The sequence below is a fragment of the Atta colombica genome, unplaced genomic scaffold, assembly GCF_001594045.1.
Source record: "Atta colombica isolate Treedump-2 unplaced genomic scaffold, Acol1.0 scaffold182, whole genome shotgun sequence".
In the NCBI taxonomy this organism is placed as follows: domain Eukaryota; kingdom Metazoa; phylum Arthropoda; class Insecta; order Hymenoptera; family Formicidae; genus Atta; species Atta colombica.
In genome coordinates this window covers 195,489-206,138 of record NW_017259274.1, presented here as the reverse complement: position 1 = coordinate 206,138, position 10,650 = coordinate 195,489, and the positions used below count along the sequence as shown (strand labels likewise).

Here is a 10,650-nt window from a genome sequence, read left to right as displayed (position 1 = left end):
ATCAATGGCACACGGCCTGGCTGACTAGCACTTCCGGTCTTATGAAGAAGTAAAAAATTGGATCAATTCGTTAATAGCCTCAAAAGATGACCAGTTTTTTCGACGCGGGATTCGTACGCTACCCGAAAGATGGGAGAAAGTAGTGGCCAGCGATGGACAATACTTTGAATCATAAATGTATAACCAGTTTTTTACAATAAAGCCTCGAATTTCGGAAAAAAATGGCGGAAACAAAGTTGTACACCTAATAGAATTCTGGATGTGATAAAACACTCTATCAATCAAATTCAAAATTATGTCCTTCTTTTGTGAAATCGGATACTAAGATCAATAATTCAAAAATCTTTCCGAGAAAGGATTTTTTATCAAGATTTCTCCGTTTTTTTTTTAATGATAGGATTTCTTCCCCATTAACTATAAAAAATAAATTTTTTAATCTATCTTTGGTCTATATTCTATCTTTGGTCTATATTCAACATCCAATACTTTTTATAAGACATGTCTTTACACATGCCTTTTAGGCGATAATTGAATATTTTTTATTAGTGGGGGAAGGACAAAATTTATGAAGAATATAGAAAATAATATTAGAAAATAATAAACTACAGAGTTCTTTTCATAATAATGTGAGAAATCATTCATTAATTCATTAATATTTTATTAGAAAATGACTATCCGTTGAAATTTATTTTTAAAACTTTGAATGACAAGATAAAAAATTAATTAAAATATCCAATTGTATGTATAAGATCTTTACCAATATAGGCAAAGAAGAATATATCAGATGGTTCACAATACTTTAATGGAATTTTTAACAAGTTTGGCAAATTTATCAATGGTATGTGTTATAGGGTTGCTCATTATAGTATTAATAAATTAAACAAATTCATTAGAATTCACAAGTATCCTTCGCCAAAAAAAATGTGGTTTACCAGATCGAATGTCGTGATTGCGTTGCTATCTACGTAGGACAAATAGGAAGAAAATTAAAAACGAGATTAGCAGAACATCATCAACCATATACAGCAATACATAGAGTTACATCTCGTTTAGTTATCACAAATCGTAGGAGTTGCAATTATGACTTTGATTGGGATAATGTGAGAATTCTGAATTCTGAGAGAAATTATAATAAGCGAATATAATGTCAGAGATGCTCTATATAAATCATCAATTCAATGGTCTTAACACGTAAACTAACACTGAGGGATTAAATCATGGACATATAGAAATTCTTAACAAATCATAATATGTTTATTTTTATCATTGACCGATATGCTTTGTTTGTGCGACACATCTCTTTTTGTATTCAACGAGTATTATGTGACTAACTAACATCAGAATGAACATGACTCTCTTTTATGTTACTTAAATTATCGTGATTTTTTTAATTTGTTGTAATGGATTGATGATATTTGGATCATGCGGTCGTTGTTGGTGAGTTTCTGCCAGCATACATAAATTACGCATATTAATTATTCATCTATTCAAAAATATCTTATTGCAATTATTAACTTGAGTTCCACTATCTGCTCCACTCAGCTAACTGGTTGGCACAATATTAGATTATGTTAAAGATGATTGTCTCTCAACATTTCTACTGCAACTGCATTATTGGAGATCGGAACTACGATTATGCGAAACGCAGTTCAATAGATTTTATAGTGCGATAAGCGCTAATTTTTTACTGAGGATGACTCAACTAATGAGCCGAAAATGAATTTTTTTTACAAAATTGAATTTGTGGCATATTAATAGATATTAGTTAGTACTGCGCAATTTAATTGTTAAAATTTTTTTTTTATTTAGAAAAATTTTCATGTTCTATTTAATTCGTGAGTTTATTTATGTTCTTGTGGATATGAGCTAAAATGATACTGTGCGTTTACAATAGTCAATATCTGTACTTTATTGCACATTCTTTTTAAGGTTTTACTTGCACGCGTTTATGTTTTTCATTATTGATGCGTATCTATCGAAAAATCAATTAAGTTCATTCATGTATTTTTTGTCTTTGCAATCAGAAATAAAAACAGATTCTGAAGTATCTCGTGTTCCTGTCTGATTTTTCTTCCTTCCTCATTTGGCGGATTGTACAAAATTTAGTTTAATTTTAACAGGTTATGGACCCAGATCACGCGATATAAATGACGAGGAAAAATATACATTGTACGAACTCAGTTTTTTTTCGGTAGAGAAAACAACAATTAAGTATGAGTGCATCGATAGAACTCAAGCATATAACCAAGTTCGACGGGATGAATTTCTTGGCATAGAAATTCCAGAGGAGGACAATCTTTGTAACGACATACTGGACATAGTAGAAGGATCTGAAACAAAGCCGGAAGAATACAACACAGAAGAAAGCATGAGCATGATTCAGAGAGAAAATGCAAAAGCAATGTTTATCCTTTCATCATCGATGGAAACGACGTAGCTTGACTACTTTTTCATGTGCGAATCATCGGCAGAGATGTGGCGAAAACTGTATTCAATTCATGAACAGCAAAGTGAGTCCAACAAGCTATTACTTATGACAAAATTCCACGAGTACAAGATGGTCACAGGCGATTCAATTACGCAACATAGCGAGAGTAGAAAATATGGCGCGTCAATTAAGAGATCTAGGAGAGACACTCTCCGACGTCACGTCGGATAATAGCAAAGATTTTAAGTAGCCTGCCATTGAGATTTAATGCACACTGGTCACAGCATAGGATAATGTAAACTCTGAGAAGCAAACATTAGGATTAACATCACGATTTATTAAAGAAGAGATCAGGATGACAGCAATCGAAGAATCAACAGTGCAGTCACAAATAAAAGAGGACACATCGAATTCTTCAAGTAAGTCCGTTCAGGACAATCGGCGTTTCCTAGAATGTTTTTATTGCTAAAGAGACATATGACTAGAAATTGTAGAAAAAAGGAAAGAGATTTGAAAAAAAAAACAATCTCAAAAGATACAGAAAGACGAACATACAAACGTCAACGCTTTTATTGCAATTCACTTATGAACGTGTCTAATCTGAGCGAATTCTGCGTGGTATTCGAATAGCGGAGCATCCAAGCATATAACTTTTCAGAAGAAATATTTTCAAAATTTAATTGAAACCAGCAACGAATATGTATCTCTTGATGACGGTGCCCTGTGCGAGATAAAAGACCATGAGACCGTACTCGTCAAAATGAATGAGTGGAACATGGCATCATGACAAATTGAAAGACGTTCTATACGTGCCTTCGCTTAATAAAAATTTATTTTCAGTAGGAACTTGTTTACACTGTTATTTTTTAACATGACGTTATGAAAATAAGTCTGAACAATCTTTTCAAGGCTACTGGGACAAGAAAAGACAATAATCTATTCCAGATGTCTTTTCATATCGTTCTAAAGAAAATTGCGCTGCCGCTTGTTTCTGATCTGCTTGTGGCATGAATGTCTCGGATTCTAAAATGAACAAGTAAAGTTATTGGAATTGGGCGAGGTCCCTGAAAACTCCGACTTCATTTGCGAAACCTGTCAATATAACACAAACTTCTGTTCAAGAAGAGCATCCCACCTAGGGATAAGCAATCGGGTGAGCTTATTCATTCAGATGTGGGCGGACTAATGTCAACACATAATCCAGATTTTATATCAGCTGGACAGATGATGCCTCAGGTTTCAGGTATTTATAAATAAGATATTTTCGAAGAATTTCAAGTGTTCCATGCTATGATTAAAAATAAATTCGATCGATCGATCAAGATTCTATGGATAAATAAAGGCAAAGAATATATCAACAACAATATGTCACGCTATCTCACCAAACATGGAATCCAAGTGAAGACAACGGCACCACATACATCGCATACACAGCAGAATGGAAGATTAGAAAGAGACAAGGACTGTCATAGAATCTGTCAGATCCATGTTACATACAAAAAATCTTCCTGCTCGTTTATGGGCAGAAGCAATGAATACTGCTGCATATATTTTGAACCGACTTCTCAAAAACCGAATTTTTCAAAAATCGACAAAAAGCACGACACCGTATGAAATCTGGATGAGTAAAAGACCAAAAAATTCTGGTGTGCATACAAGAATTTTCAGATCCTTCACTCACATCCCTAAAAAACGAAGAGGCAAAGAAATCAAAGATGGGGGATAAGAAATCAAAGAAGCTAATATTCGGTTATAATATTTGGTTATCAACAAGAATCATCAAACTATCGCATGTATGATCCGCATACAGATAAGATAATTGTATCACGTGATGTTAAATTCGATGAATTTCAAGACAAAAAATTACGTTGACTAGTGATAATATTACACTTCCATTAGGCAATGACTTGTTTCAAAATGACTCGTTCAAGGGAATGAGAATCTTCCACTAAAAGACCAATTGGAAAGAGACAGCGATGACGAGATGATTATTATGAAAGCATGGAAAAAGAAATTCAACAAGAAAATAAGACACAGAGTCGCGTTCTAAGAAACAGAGGTGAAATTAAAAAACCTGATAAATATCAAGCTAATTTAATTGAACTGAAAGAATCAAGCACGGGGAAGCGATCTTTGGAACGAAAATGACCAGAAGCTGAAAAGTGGACCAGAGCAATCCAAGAAGAATTAAATGCACATGACAAAAACAAAAATTTGGAAGCCAACATCTTTACTAAAAGACAAATCAACAATAGGCTGCAAATGGGTATTTAAGATCAAAGGAACATCATCAGAGGACAACCTGTGTTTTAAGGCTCGACTATGCGCGAAAGGGTTCATACAGAAACCTGGTGTCGATTATCAGGAAATCTTCTCACAGGTGGTCTGGTATGAATCAGTACGAACCCTCCTAGCAGCAGAACGAGACTTGGAGATAAAACAATTTGACGTGAAGACAACATTTCTGCACGGTGATCTTCACAAGGAAATTTACATGGTTACACCAGAAGGCATCAATGTAGAGAAAAGGTGTGTCATCTCCAAAAATCGTTGTATGATCTCAAACAGGCCTCATGACAAACAGGCCTCGTGAAATTCTAAGTTCAATTTCTTTCTAAGAACTTTTCATTTTGTTCAAAGTAGTGCAGATTCATGCGAATAATAAAAAAATAAAGGATGTTTTTATGATGTTTCTGTTTTTCTAGCCTTATATGTGGATGACAGATTGCTGCTGGTGGAATCGAGGCGTTCGATGGGGTCTTTGATATTCTCAGAGATTTTTTTGAAATTACCGAAGGCAGCCCAGAGTCTTTTGCTGGGATACAGATACAACATTGTACCAATCGTAACAAAAGTACAATTTTTATTCATCAACGACGCTATATCAAGCACATCCTGATTCGTTTTGGCATGATTGATGCAAGATCTGTACACACGCCAGCAAATTTACATTCTATTGCATTACTGATTAGAACACATAATGTCAATGATGTAAAATTCTACATCGCGAAGCGATTGGATCCTTTATTTTTCTTACGCAATTAACACCAATCCAGATTTAGCATTTATTATTATTAACTTTCTTAACAGATTTTTATCCAAGCCTTCAGAAAAACATTAGTGCAGTGCAAAAAAGATTTTTCGCTATTTGCGTGCAATAATGGAACTTGGGATCAAATATCAAAAGAGTCGTGATGCGATAACTCTGACTATTCAGGTGCAGACACGGGAAACAGAAACAAGACGATCCACTGGTTATATTTTTATAATCTCAGGAAGAACTGTGTCGTGGACATCGCAATGCCAAAATAGTTTATTTAAGTTATAATATAATAGTTTATTTAAGTGCGACTGAAGCGGAATATATAGCGGCGAATACAGCTAGTAGAGAGCTAGTGTGGTTGCGATTGTCATGTGATATCGATATGATCAATCATTAGTTTTGTTGATAGCTAAAGTGCAATTTAATTAATTAAGAACCCAGAGTTTCACAAAAGAACGAAACACATCGACATTCAATATCATTTTATACGGAAAAGATTTGCCTGTGAACATTTAATCATAAAATGTGTCAGCACGAATGAGCAATGTGCAGATTTTTTGAAAGCACTATATGCAGAAAAACTAAAAGCCTTGTTAAAAGGATAAGCTTTTCTGTTGAATCAACACACCTCAAAGTTATTTAAAATAGAATTCAAATAGTGGGAGTGTTAAAGTTTTTTTTTGTTTAGAAAAGATATTTTCATGTTCTATTTGATTCATGAATTTATTTATTATATTCTTGTGGATATGACCTAAGGTGATACTGTGCGTTCACAAATACAAGTGGTCAATGTCTGTACTCTATTGCACATTCTTTTCATGGTTTTGCGCGCATCATGTTTTTTTATTATTGATGCATATCTGTCGAAAAATCAGTTAAGTGCGTTTATGTATTTTTTATCTTTGCTATCAGAGATAAAAACTGATTCTGAAGTATCTCGTGTTTCTGTCTCACTTTTCTTTCTTCGTTATTTGACGGATCGTATAAAATTTAGTTTAATCTTAACAATAATATCCAGTGCTGACTCCTAACGTCCATTTATATTTTGCCATTACTTTTTGTATTAATTTAAGGAGTCTAGATTTTGTACATTTCTTTACTTAAATTTACCTTTACATTTATCAAATATCTATTAATTTCTTAAAATAAGTAAGCATTACATATATAATTAAGTTACATCAATAGAATTAGAATAAATCATTTTTCTTTTAAATTAATAACCGTTATTACTTACTGTGCTTAATAAGATACCTATAAAGCAGAACCGAAATACGTTATTGAAATACAGTAGACTGAAGTTCACAGACAAGAGTTTCCTTAAAATAAATGACATGCTAAAACACAACACAGAATATAATGTAGAATATAGAATCATAAAATATAGATCGCGTATTTTCTAAATAAAAAGTCATCAATATTCTATTAAATATTACAATTGAAAAAATAAGTTTTTTCAAATGTGATATTTAATGAAATATTAGTTACTTTATTTAGAAAAATGCGATACACGTTTCATACTTTTAGTGTTCATATACACATAATATATATACAGAATGGCTTCAACTTATGGCCCCACCTATCTTGAGCAGATAGAACGGATTAAACTGAATCGGAAAGTCCTCTACTTTTGTAATGCTCGCAATAGAGATTAATGAAATATTAATGTTTAAAAATAACCTAATATGCGCATTCGACCTACTATTGCAAAGGTATGGCCCATCAAGCGCATGGTGCATGGGCCGCGGGAGAGGAGCGGGGATGGCCTAGCAGGCGCGCCGTCTGTTCAAGCTTAGAGACTCGCCCCTCCTCGCGCGCCAAGCTATCAATGACGGATATTTAGCGCTTCAGAAATAATATCTCGATTGTGAAAATTGGGAAATGATTAAGAACTGTCCAAAAAAACTCGTTCGTTGAACCGTGCATACGAAATGTACATACAGAAAAATGTTACATAAGTACTTGTTTCAAGTAAATAATAAAAATATTTTAAAATTATATTAAGAAAACATTCTTTATAATAATATAATCGTAATAATATAATTATTCAAAAGAAGAAGAAAAAAATTGCGTTCTTTCTTAGCACTAGAATAATATTTTTCTGCATTTTTTTACACTACCGTTCATGAAAGCTCATTTCGAACATCCGCATAAATTTCGAATGATTGTGTAAAAAATTAAGATATAAAACAACAATTGAATTATTTTTGAAATATTTTAGATCACTTGTACTCATCATTAGCAATTGCAAATGTTTTATAAATTATTTTTAATTTTATGTGCTAAAATTGAATTAAAAATAATTTATAAAGTTTTTGCTAGTCTATCCCCTACTTAGAGATAGAGACTGACAACATATATCATATTTGCGTTCTCTAATCGAATTTTTGAAATTTATTAATTATATCAATGTTGTACGAAGTAAACACAATATTTTTTAATACAAAATTAAAATTAATTTATGAAGCTTTTGCAATTGTTAGTATGTATTGCATACAAGTGATTCAAAATATTATATATTTAAAAAATAATATAATTGTTGTTTTATAAAGTCTTAATTTTTTAAATAATCGATAAAATTTATGCGAGTGTCTGAACTTTCATAAGCGATAGTGTACGAATAATAATCGACATAGAGAAAGATTACTTTCATTCAAAGAAATATTTTTATTCTGTTGGAGAAAAAAATTGAGTAATTGCTGTCAAAGAAAAATCTTGACTCGCCAGCCTACGCCTAGAAAAAGATTTCTTCGATTTAAAGAAATGTTGCTTTGCCACGATTAAAGAAAAAATTATCTAACATTTGAATATATAATAATGTTTTTAAATCAAATAAAAAATTTATTTATTATAATTTAAAAAAATTATATTTCAATTAAAGAAATAATGTTGAAATCAAAGAAATTTGTTCTTGAATCGTACAAAAAAATATTTCTTTGAATTGAAGAAACCTTTCTCTGAATGCTTGTGACACAGATTCGCGAATCAAGAAATAATTTCTGATGAATCACTTTTGTGGCTGATAAAGCGCTATTATTTCCACACTACTTTGCAATAGATAGCATGGCATACTTTTTTAAGTGGTATTTATAATACCACTTAAAACCAATAATCTAATCTATTTTTGCATTTTAATGCAAGAATTGTTCGTACTCCCTTCTTCGTTCTCGTATTGGGAGTACAAAGTTCGATCCGTTTTTTTGTGTTCAAAAATGCATTTATTTCAAAACAAAATGAAAGAACAGATTAATTAAAATATTGTCCATCGCTGCCTACTTTTTCTCATCTCTCAGGCAATTTTCGAATTCCATCTCGAAAAAATGACTCGTCTTCGGAGACGATCCAATTTTGGAGCCAATTTTCGATTTCTGCGAAAGAAGTGAACCGGTGATTTGCTGCATCCTTCGGAACAACCAGAAGGAGCAATGTCTGGAATACGGCGGTAAAACATCCCATTTGAGCGTTTCCAAATATTTTTTTACGACTTTAGCGACATGAGATCGAGTGTTGTCATGAAAAAGAATAACTTTATCATGTCTTTGGTCATATTCCGGCCGTTTTTCTCGTAATGCAAACGAATCAATTGTAATCGCCCATAATGGAATAGCCAGGTTTCAGCAGCTCATAGTAAACAAGACCCTTTTGGTCCCACCAGATACAGAGCATGATCTTCGAACCATGAATGTTCGACTGTGGTATTGATGTTGAGGTCGATGGCAACGATTGACCGGGCTTAGCGTAGTATTTTTTCTTCTTGAGGTTGTCGTAGAATATCCACTTTTCATCTCCAATCACAATCCGATGCAAAAAACCTTTTCTCTGTTGTCTTTGAATCAGCTGTTCGCAAGTGAAAAATCGCCTTTCAATGTTTCTCGGTTTCAGTTCATAAGGCACCTAATTTCCTTGTTTTTGGATCATTCCCATGGCTCTCAATACGTACAGAAACGACTTATTGAGTTACCCCCAATGATTCTGCAAGCTTCTCTTGCGTTTGATTCTGATCTTCTTCGAGTAATGCCTCTAATTCTTTATGTTCGAATTTTTTTGACTGTCCAGAGCGAGGCTTGTCTTCAACGCTGAAATCTCCATCCTTGAAACGTCGAAACCATTCCCTACATGATTTAGTTGGAACAATGACACCATAAACTTCGACAAGCATTCGATGGGCTTCAGCCGCACTTTTCTTCCAATTAAAGCAGAAAATCAAAACCTCCCGCAAATGCTGTTTGGTTAAAACAAAATTCAACATTTCAAACACAGTAAAAAGATTTTTGTATGAAACTCAAAGCGATATAAACTGAATATTATTAGCAGATGTTTAATCTCTCTGAAACTGCCAAAATCAACTATGAACCATTCACAACAGCTGGAGCCATCTTTAGGGAAACGGACTGAACTAATTTGTATTCCTAATAAATAGATTTCGACTCTTCGAATAATGTTGCGCGTCACGCGGTGCGCCATTTCTTGCATAATCATATTGAAAGCTTCTTATTCCTATTGAATATACCGTGGCAAAAAACGTGCACACCTAACATGGAGGAGAGAATTTTGGGAGAATTTCGAGATGAACCCCAGCATACGCCGTATGACTCATGCGTTCGGTGTTCCTCGGCGTGTGGTATTCAAATGAAAACGGATTGCATCCGTATCACTATTAGTGAGTACAGCAATTTCTTGCGAGAGATAAAGAGTCGCGCATCTACTTTTGTGAAGGTATTTTTATTATTTTATAAAGTATTCTCGCTCTCTCTCTCTCTCTCTCTCTCTCTCTCTCTCTCTCTCTCTCTCTTTCTCTCTGTGCGCGCGCGCGTTGTGTGTGTGTGTGTGTGTGTGTGTGTGTGAGAGAGAGAGAGAGAGAGAGAGAGAGAGAGAGAAAGAGAAAGAAAGAATTTCTTAAATCATAAATTTCTTATTACTTATTCGGTCCGCTATTATTCCTGCCCACACGTTTATCATCCAATGATATTGAAATCGCATCTTGCCGAACGTGCGGATTTTCAACTGCCCATAATACATAATTCCGGGAGTTGAACACGCAATTCGGTGAAAGTTGCTTCGTCCGTCTACAGGATACGGTTCGAGAAAATGGATATTTCGCTGCGCGAGCAATCCTACGTTACATTCTGCCATTAATATTTCTTAAGAACACACACACACACAACACACACACACACACCAC

At 33.7% G+C, this 10,650-nt stretch overlaps 1 protein-coding gene across 1 annotated transcript in view; it reads right to left on the bottom strand.

Annotated features, from left to right (window-relative positions):
• LOC108686463 overlaps positions 1–10,650 on the bottom strand; it is a 21,348-nt gene that overhangs the window by 5,585 nt on the left and 5,113 nt on the right. Inside the window, exon 2 of the mRNA XM_018191795.1 lies at positions 6,706–6,805. Coding sequence (XP_018047284.1) covers positions 6,706–6,805 — 100 coding nt within the window. The remainder of the gene's footprint in view (positions 1–6,705; positions 6,806–10,650) is intronic.